Genomic DNA, 24,466 nt, shown 5'->3' on the forward strand with positions numbered 1-24,466 from the left:
ATAAGAGAGGACCAAGGACTGATCCTTGTGGTACGCCACGTTCCAAGAAACGTCGAGAAGATCTGCTGTAATTGACTTAAACGAACTGTGTACGTGATGTTAAATATGATTTTAGCCAAGAAAGTACTGTTCCTTTGATCCCAAGCCGAGTAGATAGCCTTGATAATAAGATGAAATGGTCTACAGTGTCAAAGGCGGCCGATAAATCAAGTAAAAGTAGAATAACGGAGTTATTGTTGTCGATAGCAGTAAGAATATCATTGTGAACTCTTACAAGGGCTGTCTCTGTGCTGTGAAATCTTTTATAAGCAGATTGAAATGTCTCACCAAGGTGGTGCTTCAATATGTGATCGTTTAATTGCGAAGCAACAGCTTTCTCTATCAGCTTAGACACAAATTTCAGATTTGAGATTGGCCGAAAGTTTTGTAGTTGCTCAGTATCGGCGTCTTGTTTCTTGAGAAGTGGTCTTAATACGGCAACTTTAAGAGCATGTGGCATTATACCAGTCATAAGGGACATGTTTATAATAGAGGTTAAAGTAGGTAAGATGACAGGGAGGCAGGTTTTTAGAACAGATGCAGGTACTGGATCGAGCTCACATGATTTTGACGATGTTTTCGTGGCAAATACTTTTACCTGGTCCAAAGTAACTTGCTGAAAGTTGTGAATTTCCGTATTACACGAAGGCCTATCTGTGGTACGAGGTGAATTGAGGTCATTCTCTACAGTCCTTTCCATTAGTGTATTGTGTATCTTGTCAACTTTACTGATGAAAAATTTGTTGAATGCATATTTTACGCTCTGTAACATTCTTTAAGTCCGGCATAGAATAGTAAAACTCTGAAACAAAACCACTGCACTGCACGAGTGTCCATCAAGTGGCGATCAATTTTCTTTAAGTGATTAAGTTACTCAGCGGAACAGCTATGGAGCATGGGCACAAATGGAATACTCAAAAGAAGTGATACCTTATTACATGAAAATTTCGCGACACGCTAATTTCGCGATTTTGCGAGAATGTATTTTGAATCACTTTAATTTCGCGTTTTTGAGTAAGACACAATTAACATTTCCTTGGCAATATTATATTACTTGCTCTGGAATTAAAAAAAACAAAGGACTTCATCAAAGGAACAATGACGTCAAAATTAACAAAAACGCAAGGGCGGGACTAAATCTTGGCAATAGCAACAACTGAGCAGTTCTCACAATGTCTACAAGTAGGTCATGCTTGTACGTGCATGAGTTATTGTTCTTGAATTAATTGACGATAACATCAATCTACATTGAAATTTCCTTCCTTTAGTGGTACTAAACTTATTCTTTCTTGACCAGATATGTGAGTCACTTAATTTCCGCGTCATGTTATGTTCGCGACACGTAATGTTCGCGTCACTTTAATTTCGCGATTTTTTTAGAATCGCGAAATTAACGTGTCGCGAAAATTTCATGTAATAAGGTAGTAAGTTGTTGGCAGTCAGGGTAGTGGTAGGTAAGGGATAAAAACTTGATAGCTTTAGTTAAAGCTACTAAAAAAATTATATTATTCTCTTCAAGACAAGTGAACAAATGAAACTTTAGTGATGATCTTAACAGTATTTGTGATAATAACTTGCAGAAATAAAAACACGATTTTGGATAGTCCAGTCCCTACACTATCCCTTTTGCGCCCTATAAAGAGGTAAAACCCAAGAGTGAGAGGAGAGAGTTCAGGATATCTTGTATGTGTATGCTCAAAACAAACCAATCAAAAACGACAGAGAAGTGTAGCATTTCTTACATGTAATGTGCACGCTAGGGTAAAAATAGCTCGCTAAAATGAAAAATTCAACTATGCAACCAAAGTGCGCAATCTGCAAGAAAAATTGTCGTAACCTTCGTCTAAAGTCATAATTAAAAGAATAGGTACTAAATCCACAAATACTAAATTTTTGAATTTATCATCTGTACGCGTGCATGTCCAAAGGTTCTGTGGAATATGTTTTGGTTTCCCCCCTTTTTAAGGGGGGGAAGGGGGAGGGCGGGACGACGGATTTCTGGGCATGCGCATGCAAGTTATTTCTGGACTGGCACTCCTGCGCCTGGGTTAATCCCCTATATAGGGCACCGAAGGGAATGTTCAGGGAGTGGACTACATTTAACACAATCAAAACAACACTGACATAATGCGCTTGAGACCAGATTTTCCACGCAGTGGGAATTTCACTGCTGAGACTGGGATTTAGACAAAAAATAGGCTGGGAAATGGGATTTGGGCAAAATATGGGCTGGGAAATGGGATTTGGTACCCCCCCCCCCCCCTTCAGGACCCTCTTATCAAATTCTCACTTTTTTTCTTGTCACCTTTTTACGCAATTTTATTCTGTATTTTTTTCACATATTTTACTCTATATATTTATTCACTCGTGCCATTTTTAATCGGGCGTGGCCGATTTAAGGTTTACCCTTTGGTCGTCCTAGAGCGTAGTCTCCTGGCGCGGCCAAAAAGACGGGGATAGCTCGGGGTTGCTACAAAACCGCTACGGGTGACGCATACCGCAATGGTTTTCATTTTAGTTTTGACAGGAAATCGTTGCAGGCACACTTGGTCGACTTTTGGGTTAATGTGTAATCAGGTTGTGTTTTTTTGCTTCGGCGGAAGGACAGAGAAAAAAGCTTACGGTGCAAAGTACAGTATGGGGCCCAGTTCTCGGCCACTTTTGACGTAAACTTGTATTTCTTACCTCAGAAGAACCGCAGGAACTTGAAATTTCTCCCAGAGCTAGCTACATTATTCAGCTTTTTGGTGTAAAGCTATCGACCGGTCAAAAATTAATTTGCCCGAGCAATAATAAAAATAAAAGCTCCATTTGTGGGCCCAGTTCTCGGCCACCTTGGCCCAGTTCTCGGCCACTTTTGACGTAAACTTGTATTTCTTACCTCAGAAGAACCGCAGGAACTTGAAATTTCTCCCAGAGCTAGCTACATTATTCAGCTTTTTGGTGTAAAGCTATCGACCGGTCAAAAATTAATTTGCCCGAGCAATAATAAAAATAAAAGCTCCATTTGTGGGCCCAGTTCTCGGCCACCTTGGCCCAGCTCTCGGCCACTTTTGACGTAAACTTGTATTTCTTACCTCAGAAGAACCGCAGGAACTTGAAATTTCTCCCAGAGCTAGCTACATTATTCAGCTTTTTGGTGTAAAGCTATCGATCGGTCAAAAATTAATTTGCCCGAGCAATAATAAAAATAAAAGCTCCTTTTGTGGGCCCAGTTCTCGGCCACCTTGGCCCAGTTCTCAGCCACTAAAAAGCGTGTGCGTAATTATCTGTAAAAAAATGCTCAATTAATTTTCACAGTCATAAAATCACTCTGTAAACCTATTTATACTATATCGATCCCAAATTATTTTTATGATGCTTTGTTTTAATTTAGAAAAGAAGGATTTTAACGCGCCTTGTTGCCTATGTGCAGGTTCTGGCAAAACCGCATTGTGTGACCCGTGCATTTAGATGGTTTATTTTGCAGTGAAAAGGTCTTGAAATATTTAGGTGTTGTAGAAATAATAGACAAGACAAGAGTCAGCTCAAAACTTAGAGATAAGATTGAACTTTATTTTTAAAACATTTATTTCTTTCATTCTGGCAGCAGCAGATGAAATTATATTAAAAACCAAGCGCTAAGCTGTGATAGCGAGCAGGGTGGCCGAGAACTGGCAAATACGCAAACGTCGCAAGAAAAAATTTCGAAGTAAATTAAGACCAAAAAATACAACGGTTCAACGAAAAGTTAACTAAAGCAGAAAGCTGAATTATTCTACGTTTCACATGCCAAAAATTAGCTCGTATGGTGGGGGCTTTTGGATAAAATACGAATTTAACTACATCCATGAATTTGGAGCCGTAAACAAACAACTACCTCCGCGTAAACTCGACGTGTGAGCTTTCTATATCGAATTGAACAATCAAACTCAAGATACTTAAAGCACATGAATCAGTCTATCGTTTGAAGGAAATACCTATTCTTTTTGATTCAACTGGAGTGTGAAAAAACGCGTTAAACACAAAGTGGCCGAGAACTGGACCCGGCCGAGAACTGGGCCGATATATTCACCATTGTGAAATTGCACTTACTTTGACAAGTTAAAGTTATTTTTGTAAATGAAAAAGGTAACGTCATTGATGTCACGCAGTGTTTTTTTTAGCAAACTAGATGGTTTGCTGGTTTCTGACTATGAATGGGGGTGTGATCTTGCGGTATATTTTTTGAGCCTGACTCCGCCGTAAAACTTTTTTTTTATTTAGGAAGAACTGTGTCGATTTTCATTTCGAACAATTGGTGGTCAAGTCGTTTGTCACAAAGAGTAGAATGTTTGTACAGCATGTTTTGGAATTATTTTAGATTTGGTTAGTAAGACGCTTCTTAAGACCTGAGCAAAACATTGGGAATGTACTGTATTAATAGGAACTTGAATGGAATTTTTCACAAGTTGGATAAAGGTATCAACTGAAAAAAATGGAATTCAAAATGAGAACTTGGATTTTGTTGTAATTAAATTTTATCGCGGATTGGATGCATAATATCACGGCTTTGAAAGTCTTCAAATAATTAGAAAGGTTCCTTTCTTCCTTTTGATCTTATTGTTATTTTCATGTATTGATTATTCGAAAGTGGTTTTCGTTGATACGAAAAAAAAAACGGGTTTTCACTGAATTGCTTGAAGTATTTTTAGACGTGATAATATTGGCTTAATCAAATTACATTGTGCACGAAATATTTGTTATTCTTTTGTCTTGAAACTTTGAGGAAATTGAAATTTTTGTTTGACAGTAGTGTATGAAAGGCATTTTATAGAACTGAATAAAAAATAAGAAACATTGATAAAGGTTATTTCAAAGATTTATTTTGCCTGATTTTGAAGGGTTTCAGGAGTTTTAAAGAGTGCTGGTAAACGGCTGTTAGTCCAGTCATTTTACTACAAATAATGGGTCAACCTGCAACTAATTGCAACAGAAGAAATTCCAACGGTTTTTGAACGAGAAACTTATCGTTAATATCATATCAAAAGTCCCAGAAAATCCCGGCAGGGAAAGTCATTGAAAAACGGGTTTTTTAGAAGCTCCGAGACACGTTTTTAGAGATGCACGGAAACGAGGCTGAATAAAGCTTTTCCAAAAATGCGCGTGTTTATGTCTTAAAAGTCAAAAATACAACAAAATTTGAAACGATATCTCAATTGGAAGGTTTTCTTATTTTAGAAATCAAGTTAATTTGTGATATTTCATCTGTACACAGCTTTAAGTTTATGTCTATTTAGTTGCTTGCCGCGTAAAAAAGTCGCAACCCTAGCCTGTGTATGGAACTGAATGACATTAAGTAAAGTTGGCTTTTTTATCTGGAGTGATTTTTTATTTTTTTATTTTTTAATGAAACTTGTTGAACTGTTTAAACCTTTCTTCAAAAATAGTGATACAATTTAAGAAAGCTTAATTTCCGCGTGGAAAGAGAAATAAAAGCGTGAGTTGGCGTGAGATCGAAGTTTTTAACTCGGACGCGTGTATGTACTGAGACTCACACCCAAGGCGGGTGAGTTCGCAGGTATAGTGTGCTGTGTTTGACGGCTGCAAAAATTTTAATCTCCATCGAACAAAATGGTTTAAAAACTTCAATGTTCTGTGCTCCGACCAGGTAAGTGTATTCTGAGTTCTCTTCAAGAGTAGTTTTTTCTTTCAAAATGGAGAAGTTTCCCTTTGCTGACTCGTAGTGTATCGCATCCAATGCACTGTTTCTAAAGCGATTCTAACGAGTTTTCTGCGGCTACAGTATTTCTTTGAGTCTTTCAACGCAGTTGAAATGCGACGTATTACATTCTGGTTTCAAAAATATTTACTAAAAAGCGAGATCAATGCATACAACGCTGCAGTGAGTTAAAATAAGATCAACGTTATTCTTTCTTCTACTTATAAAGAATGATATGTTTCCGAAAGGTTCTAAACCCGATTGCTGAAATTTATTGGGCGAAACATAGAGCGTCTATGATTCTATTGCACGTTTGACACAGTCTAATTTGTATCCTGGTTATTTTTAGACCAGCAAGAGCCTAAAATGGATGAAATGTGTTGTGCAATTTGTCAAAAATAGTATCTCTCCGTCTGAAGGGAAGTGAAGGTATAAACCGCGCAAGCGCAGAGCGCAATGACATCCAAACTATTCCCGGTCAAAAGGTATACAAGGCATGTCGCCGCACGTATTGCCACCCTAGTAACATTGGCCAAGCCAAGAAACAAGAAATTGCAAGCTCAAGTAAACGTCGTTCATTGGATCGCAAGACTGAAAAATTCTTTAGCTTTAAAACTGACTGTTTCTACTGTGGTAACAAAATTGATTTTGAGAAGCAAAAGGGAAAGCCAGGAGAGGTGTTCCGTGTGACAACCCTCGAGACAAGAGAGACTGTGCTAGACACATGTTCTGGAAGGGGGATTCTTGGGCTGAAGTGGTACAGGCGAGAATTTTAAATGTCTATGATTTGCCGGCCGCCCGTGCTGTTTACCATCAGCCATGCAGCGTCAACTTCAGGACCGAAAACCAAATGCCAAAAGTATTCAGTGCCTCAGATCAGCTGGATAGTAAGAAAAGAAAAAAACGAAGCTTTTATCAAAGTGGTGAACTTTCATAATTACTGTCATGGATCTAATGGAGGAATATCTTGGTGACTCAGCTACTGCCGCTTATAGCCACACCCATAAGAAGGCAAGACTTCAGGAACACTTTAGCGATCAGAATATTATAACCGAGATCAACGAAAGCCAAATGGTGTAACATTTAGAAGTACTGCATCAGCTATTCTGCACGAATTTCACTCACAGCAAAAGGCAGTTGATCTGGTTTCGGAAAAATTAAGTATTATCAGAACTCGGCTGCCTCAAGGTTGATTAAGAATGACATCAAATTGCTTAAAACATCTAACGAAGTCTTCCCTTCGATCGAAACAGAAGCTGAGGAAAACGTTGACTTCCTTCCAGCCACGTTAAAGATGCTTTTGGAGGGTATTCTGGTTGGTAAAGATAACGTGAAGTTAGCATCAATTGGACAGGCTATTGTTCAGACGGCGCGACCTAGAGTGATTCTTGCGCCTTTACAAGTTGGTTTAGCAGTGCAGCTTCATCACAACTTCGCATCGAGATTTCAAATAGACACCCTTCTTCGCAACGGCTTCTGTTCTTCGTACCAAGAGGTACAGCTGTTTAATCAAAATGCTGCATTGGACCGGGGAACTGATATGCCAGATTATGACGGAGAGTTTGCTCAGTACATAGCTGACAATGTGGACCATAATCTGCGAACCCTTGACGGTAACGACACCTTTCATGGCATGGGCATGATTTGTATCATCACTCCTGGTACTAACCGAAAAAGAAGCGTCCCGAGACGAAAGTTAAGTCCTCAAGACATCTCAGCAGCTGGAAAAGTTGGCCTACGCCCGCCATCTGAGCCAAGGCAATCACAAGTGGAAATAAAGTACAATGGCGTAGTTGTTGCAAGAGTAATAGATCCCACAGCGAATTTGGACATACTTTGGAAGACGTTTTTGCTGTTAAACACCACACGTCCAGCATGGGCTGGAATGATGCAAGCTGTCCACCGGGGTAGCCATCAGGGGAAGTCATCAATAACATTTCTATCGATGATCGACCTGAACCCAAGTGAAGTCACATGTATTTCCTCCACTCTGAAAACATGCGCGGCGCCACAACATCGCTAACCCCATCAAGATTTCGATGATAGCGATGATGACGGTGATTGACACAAGAGCTGGAAGAAACTGTGAAATTCGTTTTCATTTCACAAACGATGTTCTTTTAGAATATTTCACCATTGTGAAAGATATATTTATTTGTTGGCTCGCTTGCAAATTTTTGTGCGATCCATAAAAGGATAATAAACTATCGCAACTACCATTTTTGGTGTAGACCGATTCGCTTCACAATTGAAAATTTAAATATAATGAGATTTATTTTGCTTATTGAATACTTTTTGATTAATTTTTCCACCGGATGAAAGTTTTCAAGCATATTTAAAGTATATTTCATGGTTTTTGGATGAAATAAATGAAATTCTGGCCATAAACAAGCATAATAACAGAACTTCTGTTTTTGAGCCTCGTTTTCATGTTACGCAAAAGCACGACTTAGAATCCGTTAAATTTTCGAGATGTTCCCATGCATGGATCCTTTGGGACTTTTAGTATGTTGATCTAGAGACTTATTCGAAATGATTTTCGGTCAGAAAGCTTCTGTTGCAATTAGTTGCAGGTCCAACCACAAAATGACTGGACTATGTATGTTGTTTGTGATTACGGATCTTATTTAGTTTCGAACGCTCTAATTTTTGAAAGGTTAAAACAGGTTAAAACCGGGCGGTTTCATGAGTTTTTTGGGTAGAAAGGTACGGTGGTGGTCAAAAAAAAATGTTTAGAAAGGAATGACTGTAGTAGCACGTAAGTCGGAGGTTTGCGTGAGTCACGGGGTATAGTATGCGTGAGCTGGATTTCCGGCGTCATAACGGCATGTTTTGTTTACTGAAAGATACACTCGACGTTTAGTTAGCTTAGTCGGCTTGGGAAACTATTTTAAAAATGAATGTTGTAATAGTTAATTAATAGTAATCTAGAATTAACCCACTCTCGATTGGAGTCTGTTCTGGATTCGCGCTACCTTTTCGCCGCGAAGGAATTTTGTAAAATTTCGCTAGTGGAAAGAGGTACTGTAAGAACAGTATCAATAACTCAAAAGGAGGAACTTCTTTGTAGCTCTGAATTAAGACGTATGATAAAATTTTAGAATAAGAAACTTTCGATATATGGTTTTCATATTGTTTTTGTCAATTTCCTTTTGTGGTAGATTTTTTGAGAATCAGCTTTTCTTTCATGTGATGACAGACACAGGACAGAACGAGAGGTGGATGAGAAAGATGCCGAAGATGAATAGGCACCGAAAAACGACAAGAACCGTCAAGGACTTATCTTTAGAGGGCGGGGAGTTTTGGCATACTGTATTTCGAGGACTGGACTGGACTAGTAAAACGCGGACTAGTAAAACGCGGACTTGTAAAACGCGGACTAGTATAACGCGGACTAGTAAAACGCGGACTTGTAAAAGGCGGACTAGTAAAACGCGGACTAGTAAAGCGCGGACTTGTAAAACGAGGACTAGTAAAACGCGGACTTGTAAAACGCGGACTTGTAAAACGAGGGCTTGTTAAGCACGGACTTGTAGAACGCGGACACTAAACGGAAACTAAACGGTTTAGCGAGCGAAACAATTTGTGTTTGAAGCTCTTGTGTGTTTCTTCGACGGCATATTTCTAGCTTTTTTGAGCACTCTATGGTCTGTTTTAGCGTGGAGATGTTTTTGCAGTATAGCACATGTTCGTTCTGCAAACCCCTACTAAAACAACGGGATTGATGCTATGAGTTGTGTGCATATGTTTCTTTCTTTCCACTACTTGACGTCTGTTGAGTGCAGTCGTTTGTATTGCTCGCACGAGGTAGAACGGGGCCCGTCCAGAAGTCAACAGTCAATCGTAAATAAAGGTGACGGGCCTACACGACTCCTACGTTCGTGACATTGGAATATTTGCCGTTAAATGTTTAAGTTCGGTCTTTCGACCTTATTTGCTTCTGACTTCTTTCTGAGGGTACTGTTTTAATTTGGGGGCAGTATGTGGTAAATAAAGGTGACGGGCCTACACGACTCCTACGTTCGTGACATTAGAACATTTGCCGTTATATGTTCAAATTCGGTCTTTCGACCTTATTTGCTTCTGAATTCTTTCTGAGGTTACTGTTTTTTTGAGACATTATGTATTGAAGAGAGCCGTAAGATGATTGTGGCCAAGGAATTCGAAGTGTCTAGAGGCGTTTTACAAGTCCGCGTTTTACTAGTCCAGTCCAGTCTACAAGTTAAAGACACATCAAGACCACCCCACTGTGAATTGCCATAGCACAGACAAAATTATAGTCAATATCTTATGTGTTTTTAAGAGAATTACCTAAGAACCAAGGCATGTCTTGTCTTGCCTTACATTGACATGCAATAATTTGGAAATACTAAGCTCGTAACAGTTTAAGACAGAATCCATCAGGAATTTGAGTAACATTAATTTTAGTTACGCAAAAATTGAGCACCAGAATAATTTAAATCCTTGTGTTCTTTCATACCTTGTTAAAGGCTTGACATGTGATAACACCAACATAACACCAACAACAGTTCTTTATCAGTGGGGATTGAAGAAAAAAATGGAAACATCATCACACAGTTGACCCCCATGCAAAAACACTCCAGGATGTCACGGGACTGTTTGGTGTCCGTCTGCCAATTTCTAACTTCAAATTCCAATGTTAAATTCACATTAAATTTTCAATATTTCTTAGTTGTCTAAATTTTACTAATTCTTTTATAAAAACTATCACCTGCCAAACATCCCCAAAAATCACTCAAAAAATTACAAAATACCGCAATACATAGATACATGGGATGAGTGAAGTTTCCTTGTATTCCTTGAAACACCAACAAGATATTTCCGTTTAAGGTGGCTGATAATGGGTTTCAGTATTTCCCAGTCCTTATACTTTGGTTCAGTACTAAAAGCCTTCATCAATTGCTATTACAGTAATGGTATGAAACAAATGTTCAATCATTCATCAACAAGTTGTGATCATTTTCTTGACAATAGTAGTTCCCCGGTAAACAGTTGTAGTACTGTCCCATCAAAGTGCAATGCCTGGAAAATACCGAAAAGCACACGACCGTCAGGTGAAACCGCACCTTACAGTATTACCAATACACTGCACTTTGCTAAGTCAAACTTTACATTGTCTAGTCGTCTACTTCAATCGTTTATTTGTATTGTGTGAGATACATTTATAAATTGAAACCATCATGTCATTAAGTAATAATGCAATCTCGACAACGTTCTAGATATTATATTATGCACACTAATACAGCTCATGCAAGCCCTGTGACTTACACAAACACAGTCGGACTGAGTGCTACTTAAGTAACTGCTTCGTGGTTTCTGCTGTACTGAACCCTGCCTTTCAAGGCAAAGCGCCCGATTTTAAGCTTCTCAAGCTTCTCAATGTTCTTGTTATCATTCGTTAAAGGCTGTAGTTTGGCAGCCGAAAGCTTATTTTTAACAAAATTTTTAACCAGAGAACGCTTCAAAAACCTTTTACAAAAAAAATAAAGATGAATTCCAGTCCGTACTGCGCAATCTCGGCTGCAATGTTTATGTGAGCCTCACACGAAGGAATGTTTACAAGCAAAACTAAAAATTCCGTGACAAACTTACCTTTTTCGATTCTTCATTATTAACGCCAGATATCCGTGCAGAACAAATAATAACGAGAAGAAGAACCTTGACGCTATTTCAAACCGACGTTTCAGCTCATCGGGAATTCTTGAACGAAACGAACCGTAATGGCGGTCTAAAAAACTTCATGTATGCTGTCGCCGAAGTGAAACGTTTCAACGAACTCAAGACAAAAACGAAAACAAACCCCGAGTCTGCGCAGTACGGACTGGAAATCAGCTTTAAGATTTGTTGCACTGACCCATTGAAGTATCAGAGCACGAAAGTGCGGGAAACCGATGTATGAAGTCTTTGGTTTAAAGATAGGATTAAACTTTCAAAACTGATAACAAATCGAACGAATTATTTTTCTAGGTTCATTTAATCGCGACTCCATGGCTTCAGCTGCTCCACCACCAGTTGCATCCACCAAGGAGACGACCAACTACGCTCGGTTGTGCCGTCTTCTGGTGGATGTGGGATCCCAGGCCTTGAGGGACACTTTTGATGGGATACACCCTCCAGCAGGACTGCATCTTGTTTTGGCACGTCATCCAGAACATGCGACACTACAGACCCTTAGGACGAGAAGAATCCTCAATCCTACCCAATGGGGAAAGTTGTACCCTACTATTCCTTCAACTGTTTCATCAGCGAACTTCGATATAACGCTCCTAATGGTGCTGCTGAGGAACATCTGTGGTTTGCACGCTCCGGCCACTGGCTGGGACAGTCTTCCGCCTGCTGCCGACATCAGTATCGAAGCCAATATAGCCAGGGTGAAGTACTACCGTAATACTGTATACGGCCATGCAAGCCAGGCTTCTGTTGATGATGCTACGTTTAACACCTACTGGCAGGATATCGGTAACGCGCTGGTAGCACTGGGAGGAGCGAGTTATGGAGCTGCTATCAATACGCTCAAGAATGAGTGCATGGATCCCGACACAGAGGAACACTACAGAGAGCTGCTAGAGCAATGGAAGAAAGATGAAGACAGCATCAAGGACAAACTTAATGAGATAGAAGGTATATTAGAATTTAGCCTAAAGGGTAACAGGAGAAAAAAAACCCGTTGAAAACGGAAAAATGATCTAGGCTGGTCAAAAATAGGTCCGTTCTCGTTTCATCCGTAGGTTTTCAGTGTTATCTTCAAATAAGAGGCCGGAAAGTTGAACTGATTAACTACACTCGCGCAAAGAGAGCGTGTTACCTTATTAACATTGCCTTCGTTTTTTGTTTTTATCAAAGAGTTACTTAAGCAGTTGAAGGAAGAAAAAGGTGACATCAAGGATAAACTTGGAGAGCTGGAAGGTAAGTTTGGAAATCTGCTGAAGCAACCACTCAATCCTTTTCATGCCATTTGGTACTCAACGCCATACTGAACTGATAGCCTGCAAGCATTCAAATGCTCATGTTCTTTAAAAGTGAAATGGAGGCGTTGTGAACCAAAAAGCTTAGCCGGACTCGGCCGATGTTCAAGCAAGTTTATACCTCTATTTATACCTCTGTGACAGACTTCAACCTTTCTGTTCTCCAGGGATTCAGTAGAATGATATATATGATCACAAGGCAATAATATCGAAAAAAAAAAAAACAGCGAGGGAAGTGTAAACCACTTATAGTAAAGCACATACTAACAATCTATCCAATGAAAAATGACTTCTCTCACGTACGAAAGTGATTTGTCAATATTGAGGAGTGTTGACGGGGTAGTATCAATCAGTATGAACAGTCAAAGTCAAAAGAAATATTAATATTAATGGCACCTTAAAATAATGGTTTTAAAAGCTCTGTTAAAAATTACTATAACCCCGGCCTGACCAATCGATGAAAATAGATGATCGAAAATCAATCAATCAATCGATATCAATCGATGATGGTTAGTTCATCGATAGTCACAAATAACATTTCCTTAATTGCATCGATTGTTATCGTTTGCTATCGATTTTAATCGATTGTCATCGATTGTTATCGATATCTTGCGGCGTACTTGGGCATCCCCAGGACAATTCGCCAGGATATCCGGAAATAGATTTTCGCAATCCTAAAACGACTGATCGTGAGCTGTGCGCACAATGTCTGAAGGAGCGGATAAAGCCGGGGATAAAGCAACGGACGTTACACTTGTTATTAAGTGCTTGGTCAAAGGCTGCCATGCCTGCGACGTCAACTCACTTCACCGTTGAAGTTGGTGAGGAGTTTTTGGCTAAGAGAAAACGGGGAGAGAGTGGAAACACGTTTAGTTACTATTAATATTATATTATTATATTTCTTTGGCTTGTTTAGCTTACGTCATATTGTACCTGCACATAACATAACTTTTGCTGTTGTATTTCTAAAGTAACCTATACGCTAGTGTAAACCTTTCCCCTTTTCTTAAAAACGTTGTTTTTGCTGCATAACAGACATAACAGTATATTACGAAAATGAATAAATGAGGTATGAATCGATTTTAAGCTTAAGAGCCACTGAGTTGATGTAATAACACCAATATTGAATAAAACCAAATAAAAAACGATCGATGAAAATCGATGACAGTCGATGAAAATCGATGAAAGTCGCAAAATTTTCCGTCATCAGTTGGTCATCGATTTCCAATATCAATCGATTAATTGGCATCGGTTATTATCGATTGGCATCGATTATCGTCGATTATCGGTTTCATCGATTGGTAAGGCCGGGCTATAACAGTCCACTAAAGTAACAAAAGAGGTATAAGCATGAGTTATACAGAAGTACAGACATGAGATTTCAATCAAAAATTAAAAACGTCTGGCAGACGTTTTCAAACTTTGTCTATGTGTCTTGGATAAACCGTTAAAAACACATTTTGCTCACCTTTGAAATATTCACTTAATATCTTCACCTTGGTGTTCTAGGCGTATCTTGTGAATGAGTGAAGCTATTGAGGAATAATTTTAGCACCGATATGGCGAAAATGCATCAAAATTGCCATGATACTGCCCCTTTAAACATCTGCTGGACGCTGGTCTGTTTTCTGTTTGATTAAATAGGTTCATATACTTACCTATTAAATTTGAAATGTTTTCAAAACATACGAAACTCATAAAATGTTAACGTTGAAAGACTCCTGAAAATCTCTTTAAATTGAGATTGACGTGCTGGCTTTCTGATCCTCAGAAAACTTCAAAGAAACAGCAACAGCTTTCCGGCGAAAAAATGGTTTCTCTCGCTGATTTTCCATAAGTAAAGAACGACTAGTCATCTGCTGGGCCCGTCTGTTTCCTGTATGATTATCGTTTTATATATTAAGCATTGTTTTCTACAATTTGAGGAACAAAGGAGACTATAAAAACACGACCTTACACCACTTTAAACTGAATTTGACGCGCTGGCCTTTTGATCCTCAGAAAACATCAAAGAGAGACTCGAAGAAATGGAAAATCAAGTGAAAAACGTCAGTGAAAAGTTAGACTCTTTGACGGGATCAAGCCAAGATGAAGGTCAGTGCTTACAGTGTTTAATGCTCTTTGATTTTATTGAGATATTTTAAGGTACGAAGATTCTATCTCTGGTTAAGAAAAAGATTACCTTTTCAGCGAACTAAACGGAAAGCTATGTAAATTTCATCCTCAGAAAAAATTAAAAAAATAAAAACACTCTAGAACAGATGTAAAGTGATAGCAGTTTTTACACTCTATACCAGCCACTGTGCTGAATAGGCCACCCTGCATAAATAAAGTTCACCTTACCTTACCTGTAATTAAGTTCTAAACTGACGCAAGCGCTTTATATCCTTAGACCAAGCCAGAGACGATTTTCAGCAAATGAGAATTGAAATACGAAACATCGCTGAAAAGTTGAATACTCAGATATCCTCAAGAGAAGTAGCAAAAGATGAAGGTAAATGTGAAATTGTGTTTACGAAGCCATTTTAGCGTTTAGTGGACCCTACGAAAAAGAATATAAACAAAAATGTATGACAGGGATTCAGATCCACAGATAGCAATTGTATGTGTTATAATAAAACCCTATAGCTAATGACTTTGGTACATAATACACAGAGGATCAATATTTTACCGGTCTTTGTGCTTAGCTACTTCAGCAGGAAAGTACAACTTCTTAGCATTAATGGGCGCCAAATAATTCTGTTCACTTTCTCTAGTCTGGCTGGTGACTACTGATGAGAGAAGGTGCGATGTAAAGGGGGGGGGGAGGGGTTCATTCAAATGCAACAGCCAGTGGGGGTGCTCATTAATTAGAGAGGCGAGTATAGTAGAGAGTGGGGGATGCTCAATAGTATTACGGTAATCTCTGTTTCCTCGATTTGAAGATCACTTTATACTACTTCACAAAGAATTACTCAAAATACCGTAACACAAAGACAATCTAAGAGAGAAATTAAGAAGTAACTGTCTTGATTTCACTTACTGGAAAGTTATTTGATTCTTAGAAAACGCCAAAGACAAACTTGAGGAGATGAAAGTTGAAATTAGACACATGGAAGAAAAGTTGGACACTTTGATGAGCCGAGCGCCTCCTGTAGGAAGGGAACCCGAGCTGGAAGGTAAGATCCGTTGCTATATTCTACGCAATTTAGTTAGCTTGGGTTCAACCGCCTGATATCCTCGGGAAAATTCAGAGAGAGAAGGAGAGAAGAGCCGGGGGAGTGGGGTGGGAGGCTGTATAGATATGCCAGTTGTAGCAAGCTGCTGAAGTAAAACTTTGGTTTCTTTTTTCGCGTCTTTTGTAAAAAGTACAAATCATTCCCCGTTTCTTTCTTGTCTTTGTCTTCATTTGCTTACTGTCCATTTGGTCTTTTTTTTTTAAATCTCGATTTAAAATTCCTCCCTCGAGGTACTTGAAGTGGCTTTATTTAATTACGTAGATGTTTTTGATCCAGCCGAGATCATTGATGGAATTCGTCAACTCTACAAACTCCGCGAGGGTTGGCTTGCTCCGTTTCCATGGTGTGAAGAGTTTCACTTTCATCTGGATGATATTTTCACCAAACTCAAAGTTGTCAGCAGGAAGAAAACGAGAGGAACAGCGACAACCGACACTGTTAACATGTCTGGGATCTTTAAACCACATGAAGAATGTCCGCAACCAAGAACAGTGTTGATTGAAGGGAAACCTGGTATGGGGAAGACAACGTATTGCAAAAAGCTTGTTTATGACTGGGCTACAGGAAAACAAAAAGCAGAAAACGGCTTTCCAAGGTTCGAAACAGTAATGTTGCTGAGGTGTCGTGATATGAAGTCTGACCTATGGGAGGCCATTGATGATCAACTTCTGCCTCGAGATGTTAAAGAAGACGTCAAAGAAAGATTCTTCAACTTCATCCGCCAAAACCAGTCTAACGTACTGCTGATACTTGATGGATTAGACGAGGTCCCAGCAAATAAAATGCCAATGTTTTCAGAAATCATTCAAGGCAGAATACTTCCAAAATGTCGCTTGGTTGCTACTGCACGGCACGAGGCTGGAATGAAGGTAAGAATACACTGTGACACCCTGCTGGATATCGAAGGGTTTACTGAAGAAGATGCACGGAAGTTTATTGTTAAATATTTCAAAACCATGAAGGATTTGGCCCAAAACCTCTTGTCCATGCTGCAAAATGATGAACACTTGAACGAATTAACGGCAAATCCTCTGAACACTGCACTTCTATGCCTCGTTTGCGAAGAATTTCAGGGTATTTTTCCAGAAAGTCGAACTAAACTGTATATGGATATAGTACAGTGTGTCCTGAGACGATACATACAGAAGAAAGGATTGCCAGAAAACAACGATGATCTCATTGAATCTTACAAACCTCGGTTGAAACACCTTGGCTGGATAGCTTTGAAGGGTCTGCGTGAAGACAACTTGGACTTTGAGGAAAGTGAGCTCGGAAGCCATTCAGCTGACTTACCTGGATTCGGATTTCTGTCAGTTCAGCCAGGAGGCAGCAAACTAAGACCGCGCCGACGTTACAGCTTTCTACATAAGAGTTTTCAAGAATTCTTTGCAGCATTTTATCTGTGTTGTCAGCTTCTCGACAAAGAAATCAGTGCTGACAGCTTAGCTGCTGACAGAAGATACTTCCATGAGCTGGCAGAGGTGCTAATGTTCACATGTGGCATGATAGCGGCACGTTGCGAGGAAACAACAGAAGCTCTTGTGAAGAGTTTAACGACGCAAGTGAATCATGAAGAAGACGGTGACTGCTTTTCTGTTGTATTGGAGGGAATTAAAGAATGTAAAAAAGAAAACAGTGATTTTCACATAAAATTGGCACGTGTTTCTGGTTCATTGCTTAAACGTAAAGCTCTTCGTCTCAGAAGGATAACTGGCGCTGACGCTGTTGTTCTAGCTGAAGCACTTCAGTGCAATTCAAGTCTGACAGAGTTGGTTTTGTCTAACAATAACATTGGTGACCACGAGGCTACTGGAGTAGCTGAAGCATTACAAAACAACACAAGTCTGAAAGTGTTGCATTTGTCTGACAATAACATTGGCTACCACGGTGCTACTGGACTAGCTGAAGCATTACAAAACAACACAAGTCTGACAGAGTTGAATTTCTCTTTCAATAACATTGGTGACCACGGTGTTACTGGACTAGCTGAAGCATTGAAAAAGAACACAAGTCTGACAGTGATGCATTTGTCTCACAATAACATTGGCGACCACGGTGCTACTGCACTAGCTGAAGCATTGCAAAAGAACACGAGTCTGACAGAGTTGAATTTGTATATCAATTACATTGGTGACGCTGGCGCTGCTGGACTTGCTGAAGCATTGAAAAAGAACACAAGTCTGACAGAGTTGTATTTGTCTAACAATTACATTGGCGACCACGGTGCTACTGCACTAGCTGAAGCATTGAAAAAGAACACAAGTCTGACAGCGTTGTATTTGTCTTACAATGACATTGATGACCACGGTGCTGCACTAGCTGAAGCATTACAAAACAACACAAGTCTGACAGAGTTGGATTTGTCTGGCAATAACATTGGTGACCAAGGTGCTGCTGCACTAGCTGAAGCATTACAAAACAACACAAGTCTGACAGTGTTGTATTTGTCTGACAATTACATTGGCGACCACGGTGCTACTGGACTAGCTGAAGCATTACAAAACAACACAAGTCTTACAGTGTTGGATTTGACTCACAATAACATTGGGGCCCAAGGTGCTACTGGACTAGCTGAAGCATTACAAAACAACACAAGTCTGACAGAGTTGAATTTCTCTTTCAATAACATTGGTGACCACGGTGTTACTGGACTAGCTGAAGCATTGAAAAAGAACACAAGTCTGACAGTGTTGTATTTGTCTGGCAATAAAATTGGCGACCACGGTGCTACTGCACTAGCTGAAGCATTGAAAAACAACACAAGTCTGACAGAGTTGTATTTGTCTTACAATAACATTGGCGACCACGGTGCTACTGCACTAGCTGAAGCATTGAAAAAGAACACAAGTCTGACAGCGTTGTATTTGTCTAACAATAACATTGGCCACCACGGTGCTGCTGGACTAGCTGAAGCATTACAAAACAACACAAGTCTGACAGAGTTGTATTTGTCTGACAATAACATTGGCGACCATGGTGCTACTGGACTAGCTGAAGCATTACAAAACAACACAAGTCTGACAGTGTTGCATTTGTCTCACAATAACATTGGTGACCACGGTGCTACTGGACTAGCTGAAGCATTGAAAAAGAACACAAGTCTGACAGCGTTGAATTTGTCTGGCAATAACATTGGTGACCACGATGCTGCTGGACTAGCTGAAGCATTGAAAAAGAACACAAGTCTGACAAAGTTGTATTTGTCTGACAGTAACATTGGTGACGAAGGAGCTACTGCTCTAGCTGGAGCACTGAGAGAGAATAAAGTTCTGAGAAGGTTGCATTTGTTTAATGATCACATTAGTGAAGCGGTAATCAGTGAAATCCGCTTGGAACATGGTGATCGTGTTGTTTTTACTTTTGTGTTACTGAAGCAACAATAGAGACCGGCTCTTGTTTCAGTTCACGGAATGAGCTCTTTACACTATTTTACAGGTTTCGTCTTTTTACATGAGCTCTGTTGTATTTCAACCGACACCGCGTTTATACGAAACTAAGAAAACTAATTGAACGATTTTCGTTTTTTTTTGTAACTACAAGGAAGTTCTAGAAAAAAAATAGTTATGATCACCGATTAACTTGCATAGAAATCAGTATAAAATTTAGCGTTTTTCTCAATGATAACGCAACGAATACACTTGAACGCAATGAAAAATATGTGTTATGTTACATTCCTAGAGTTTACTTGTCTTGCCGTTATCCGTCGCCTTCTTTGACACCGTCTCATTTTCACTTAAGCAAGTAGAACGTTTCCGGTGAAATTGTGCTATATAAAAGATTATATGTATAAAAAAAAGCAAAAGTGCAGAATAGAGAAGTCGTTCAGTGAAGTTGAACAAACTATTTGCGCGTCCGGGGCACCGGGCTTCTATAGCATTTACCAGGTTTCTATAGCTTTTAGCGGGCTTCTAGGAAAAATAATACCCGCTCAGATTGTATTGAGCGTATACAGTGGTTACATTTTTATAATCAGAACTACGTACATTTATAGCTACGTTTATTCGCTCCGAGATAGTATTGATATTAAAGTCAAGACGTGGGAAATTGTTTTAATTGATACTGCTTTTTTGTTTTGAGTGAAAAAAAACCCTGAATTTTCATTAACATGTAATAAGTGTTTCTGATGTTTATAACGGATGTAAATAAATGAGTGATTTTTCTGTTGGATACTAATTTTGTGCTCATTACCTTTTGTGAAATGACTAAAAATAAATGTCAAGACGTGGGAAATTGCTTTTATTAATACTGCTTTTTTGTTTTGAGTGAAAAAAAGAACCTGAATTATCATTAACATGTAATAAGTGTTTCTGGTGTTTATAACAGATGTAAATAAATGAGTAGTTTTCCTCGCAGCCGTGTCGTCTTTGCGTGACGACACTAAAAACGGCTGCGAGGGAGACTAATAAATGAGTGGTTTTTCTGTTGGATGTTAATTTTGTGCTCATTACCTTTTGTGAAATGATTAATACTTATAAGGCACTCACGCATAAAAATCTGAAAGTTCAAATATTCGAGTAGGTATTTTCTGTTTGCGAGACTCTAAATACCGAACACAAAGCTAAAATTAATCGGAGACAATGCTGTTAAAACACAGATTAAAACTAATATTACACCCGCTCACGTCTTCTTCCCGTCGCAGAGTCCAATATTATAGATAGCTTTTGCTTTTAACTCAATTTTTGCTGGCTTCGTCTGAACTATTGAAGCAAAGTAATTGTGGTTGGAAAAGAATGTTTAGGTGACGCAGTTAAAGCAGATATTACATCTGCTCTCTTGGTCAAAACAACCTTGAATGAAGCTGGGATTGCGAAGAGGGCTATACTTTTGAGCTGTTAGAGTGAACTTAAAACTTGTTTCAGCAGGTATAGTTCGAGATTGTAGATTAACTTTTACCTCAATTTGTCTCGTTGTTAGCTTTCTTCGCCTAAATTATTCAAGGCATACAATCCTAATTGCATTTGGATACCAAAACCCTCCAATACACAAAAAAAATTCAAAACAATGCATCAGTTGCAAAAGGGAAACAGTGGCTAGGTGGCACAGAGGCACAGAAGCACAGAGCAACCGCTAGAGTTCCACAGAGGCACAGTGGAAGACTGGCACAGTGGCACAGAGGCCACAGTTGAACAGGTACAGTGAAAGTGTGCATGGTCGGACAGAGACTCAGTAAACCAATAGAAAAGTTAAACAAACAGTAACACAGTGGAGTACCGTGGAGCAGCGGCAGAACGGTGGCACAGAGGCACAGGGCCACAGTTGATAAAAGATACAGTGGAACAGTGACGCGGTCGGACAGAGACAGTGAAAATGTGACAAAGTTAAACAGTAGCACAGTGACCACAGTGAAACAATGGCACAGTTATACGGAGCACGGTGGAGATGTAGCACTGTAAAACAGAGGAACAGTGGAACAGTGGAAAAGAAGCACAAGATTGTGGTGGAATAATGGCACACTAGCATAGTAGAACAGTTGCACAGTAAAACTACGTAACAGCGTCACGGTGACGTTACCAACGTGGCAAAGTGTACCAGTGAGACAGTGGCACAAGAGAAACGGTGCCATAGTGGAACAGACGGGCAGTGGCACACTGGAGCGATATAACAGTGAAACAGTGGTACAAACGCACAGTTTGACTGTACACAAAGGTGCAGTTGAATAGTGGCACAGTAAAACAGTAAAACACTCGCATAGGGGCTCTGTGGAACAATAAAACAGAAGTAAATTGCAAGAAGCAGAGGCACATTGGAACAGTACAACTGTAGAACTGCCGTGTACTGAATTAAAGGCACAATGGGGCAGAGGCAGAGTGAAACAGTGGCACTGTAGAAAGTAGTAAAGTTAAACAGGAGTACTGGACATTGGTGGGACAGTGGAGCAGTGGTACAGTTGAAAACAGGCGCGGGATTGCAGAGGAACAGTGGAAGTGTAGAACAAAGCAACAGTGTCACGGTGACACAGAGAAATAGTAGTAAAATGAGACACAGGTACAGTGAAACAGTGGCACGGTTGGACAGGCGCACGGTAAAACAATGGAACATTGTCGCACTAGAATAGCGGACAGTGGAACAGTTGCACAGTGGAACCATGGCATATTTGGAACCGTGGAACAGTGGTACAGAGGCACAGTGTAACAAAGACACACCGGGAAAGTGGTACAGCGGAGACAGAGGCACGGTGGAACAATAGAGCAGTAATATAATTGGCACGGATAAAGAGTGGCACAATGAAACATACAAATTGGAACAAAGGTACGGTGGCAAAGTGGAAGTCACACAGTGGAACCATGCCAAAATGGTTCAGACCCAAGGGCACGGTGGTTTAGTCGTGCAGTAGGTAGAAAAACAGTGGAATAGTGGCACAGTGAAACAGTCAAACAGAGGTACGGTCGCACTTTGGGACAGTGGCACAGTGGGGGCAGAGGCACGGAGGAACAATAAAATAGTAGTACAGAGGAACAGTGGTACAGTGGAGGTGAATCAGAGTGAAACAGAGTAACAGTGGCACTACGGAACAGTGGTAGTGTGATACAATGGAACAGTGGAGCAGTGGAAATGACTGACAATGGCACCATAGAACAGTGGTACAGTTGAACAGACGCACAGTTGTATAGTGGCGCAGTACCACAGGGCAACAGTGCTGCAGTGGAACAGAGGCACAGTCACGAGGTAGGACAATAATTTTTTGCAGAGTTGAGATAGATGGGAACACAAGAATAGAAGTATAGTTAAACAGTGGCACATTAGCATAGAGAAACGTTTACAAAGGTGGAACGAAGGTACGGCGGCACTACGTAACAGTGGCAGAGTTGAGCACAAGTACAGCTCCAGAATGGTCGGAGGTATATAAAAGAGAGGCACATTGGTGCAATGGTAACAGAGGCACAGAGGAACTGTGATACAGGGACACAGTGGCTCAGCTGTACAGTAGATTACACAGAGGACCATAGGAACTATGCATAGTGAAACGGTGTCTTAGTGGAACGGAGGCAGGATAGAAAGGCGGAAAGGAGGCACAGTGGAGTAGTGAAACAGTGAACGGTGGCACAGTAGAACGGTGGCACAGTACATGAGAACGGTGGCACAGTAGAACGGTGGCACAGTAGAACGGTGGCACAGTAGAACGGTGGCACAGTAGAACGGTGGCACAGTGGAACAGTATGGAACGGAAATCTGTGCTAAATGCTAGCTAACAATTAACTGTCACAGTGAAATGATGGAACATTGAAACTGAGGCATAGTAGAACGATTGAACAATAGAACAGTGGAACTGGGGCGCAGTAAAGCATGGCACAGCGCAACAGTGGAAATAATGAACAGTGGAACGATGGCACAGTGGAACAGTGACCCAAAGATACAATGGCACAGTGAAACAGTGGCACACTCAAACAGTTACACAGTGGAACGATTGTACAGTGGAACGACGGCACAGTGGAAAAGTGGCACAGTCGAACGGTGGCACGGTGGCACGGTGGAACACCGTGGAACGATAGCACAGTGGCACAGAGGCACAGTTGCACAATGGGACGGTGGCACAGTGACACAGTGGCTTAGTGGAGCGATGGCACAAAGAAACGATGGCGAAGTGGAACGGTGGGGAGGCACAATGAGCAAAGGGACATTGGAACTGTGGAGCAGAGGGAAGACGGAAAGAGAGAATTAACCACAATAGAAAGGTAACACCTCTGCGGAAGAATAGGTTAGCTAAGATTCACTTTGACGTTTTAAGTTTGGGTTTATAATTAGGGAGTAATTTGTCCACCTCCTCATTTTTTTGTATAATAACGTTTTACTGATTCTGAACTCCATTTACTTACCTCTTAGTTAACCGAGCACGAGAACCGCACTAGGATTTTCAGTTTACAGACCGAGCTGACATTACTGGATGGTCTGGCCCTGACTGTCAGGTAATAGATCAGTTTTCAATTTAGTGTCGTAAAACCAAAACCAAAGTAATCACTCTATAGAATTACAAAGAACACAGACAATCCAGTAAACTAATCAAAACTCGAAGCAAATACATGTTGCCGGCACGAAGCACGGGAAAACGTGTGCGAGCGCGTCATGATTGGTTTTGGTTTTACTTCTGATTGGCTGAGAAATTGGCGCGAAAGTTTTAAACCAATCACTATGCGTAGAAATGCAAAACCAATGCAAATGCGAATTGCTTTCGATTCTCAAGTGAAAACCGCTCTGACATAGTGTGTTAGATACATTGTAGAGATGACGGCTTTAAGCAACCGAAAAGAAAATGAATGATTGAAAAATATGAAAAATTTATAATAACACGATTATAATATAGTAATTATCTATAGATAAAAGACATAGTTCTCTATTTACTGGCTTACGTTTTTACCATGTGGGACTCCGATGCAGAGAACTATTTATTATTGCTTTTCTTAAGCGGGCCTAAGGATTTTGCAGTGCGTTGTTCCTCATAAAGATTGTTCGACAGGAAAGCACCACTGTGGGCAATCAGTTTTTGGTTTCGGTAGAGACAAAGCTTTGCAACATTTTATAGTAACGTTGTAATCAACTTCAACTCT

General features: G+C 40.1%; 3 protein-coding genes across 14 annotated transcripts in view; 2 read left to right on the top strand and 1 right to left on the bottom strand.

Annotated features, from left to right (window-relative positions):
* LOC144664024 (uncharacterized) overlaps positions 1 to 24,389 on the top strand; it is a 45,554-nt gene extending 21,165 nt beyond the window's left edge. The window contains exon 3 of one of the 2 annotated variants that reach the window (XM_078525133.1): positions 24,325 to 24,389. The gene's annotated coding sequence lies outside the window, so the exon portion shown is untranslated. The remainder of the gene's footprint in view (positions 1 to 24,324) is intronic. The other variant, XM_078525134.1, reaches the window with a different exon arrangement.
* LOC144664006 (uncharacterized) overlaps positions 1 to 24,466 on the top strand; it is a 358,501-nt gene that overhangs the window by 332,248 nt on the left and 1,787 nt on the right. For 6 of the 9 annotated variants that reach the window (XM_078525108.1, XM_078525104.1, XM_078525103.1 and 3 more), the window contains 7 exons: positions 11,708 to 12,361; positions 12,584 to 12,646; positions 14,707 to 14,799; positions 15,098 to 15,199; positions 15,750 to 15,863; positions 16,185 to 23,596; positions 23,745 to 23,827. In XM_078525108.1, the coding sequence (XP_078381234.1) occupies positions 11,728 to 12,361; positions 12,584 to 12,646; positions 14,707 to 14,799; positions 15,098 to 15,199; positions 15,750 to 15,863; positions 16,185 to 19,306 (4,128 nt within the window). In that variant the 5' untranslated portion in view covers positions 11,708 to 11,727 and the 3' untranslated portion in view covers positions 19,307 to 23,596; positions 23,745 to 23,827. The remainder of the gene's footprint in view (positions 1 to 11,707; positions 12,362 to 12,583; positions 12,647 to 14,706; positions 14,800 to 15,097; positions 15,200 to 15,749; positions 15,864 to 16,184; positions 23,597 to 23,744; positions 23,828 to 24,466) is intronic. The other 3 variants (XM_078525100.1, XM_078525101.1, XM_078525102.1) reach the window with 2 other exon arrangements.
* Positions 1 to 24,466, bottom strand: part of LOC144664014 (uncharacterized) — a 253,535-nt gene that overhangs the window by 189,020 nt on the left and 40,049 nt on the right. The window lies entirely within an intron of this gene.

The sequence above is a fragment of the Oculina patagonica genome, chromosome 8 (assembly GCF_052425735.1).
Source record: "Oculina patagonica isolate OP01 chromosome 8, crgOcupat, whole genome shotgun sequence".
NCBI lineage: Eukaryota > Metazoa > Cnidaria > Anthozoa > Scleractinia > Oculinidae > Oculina > Oculina patagonica.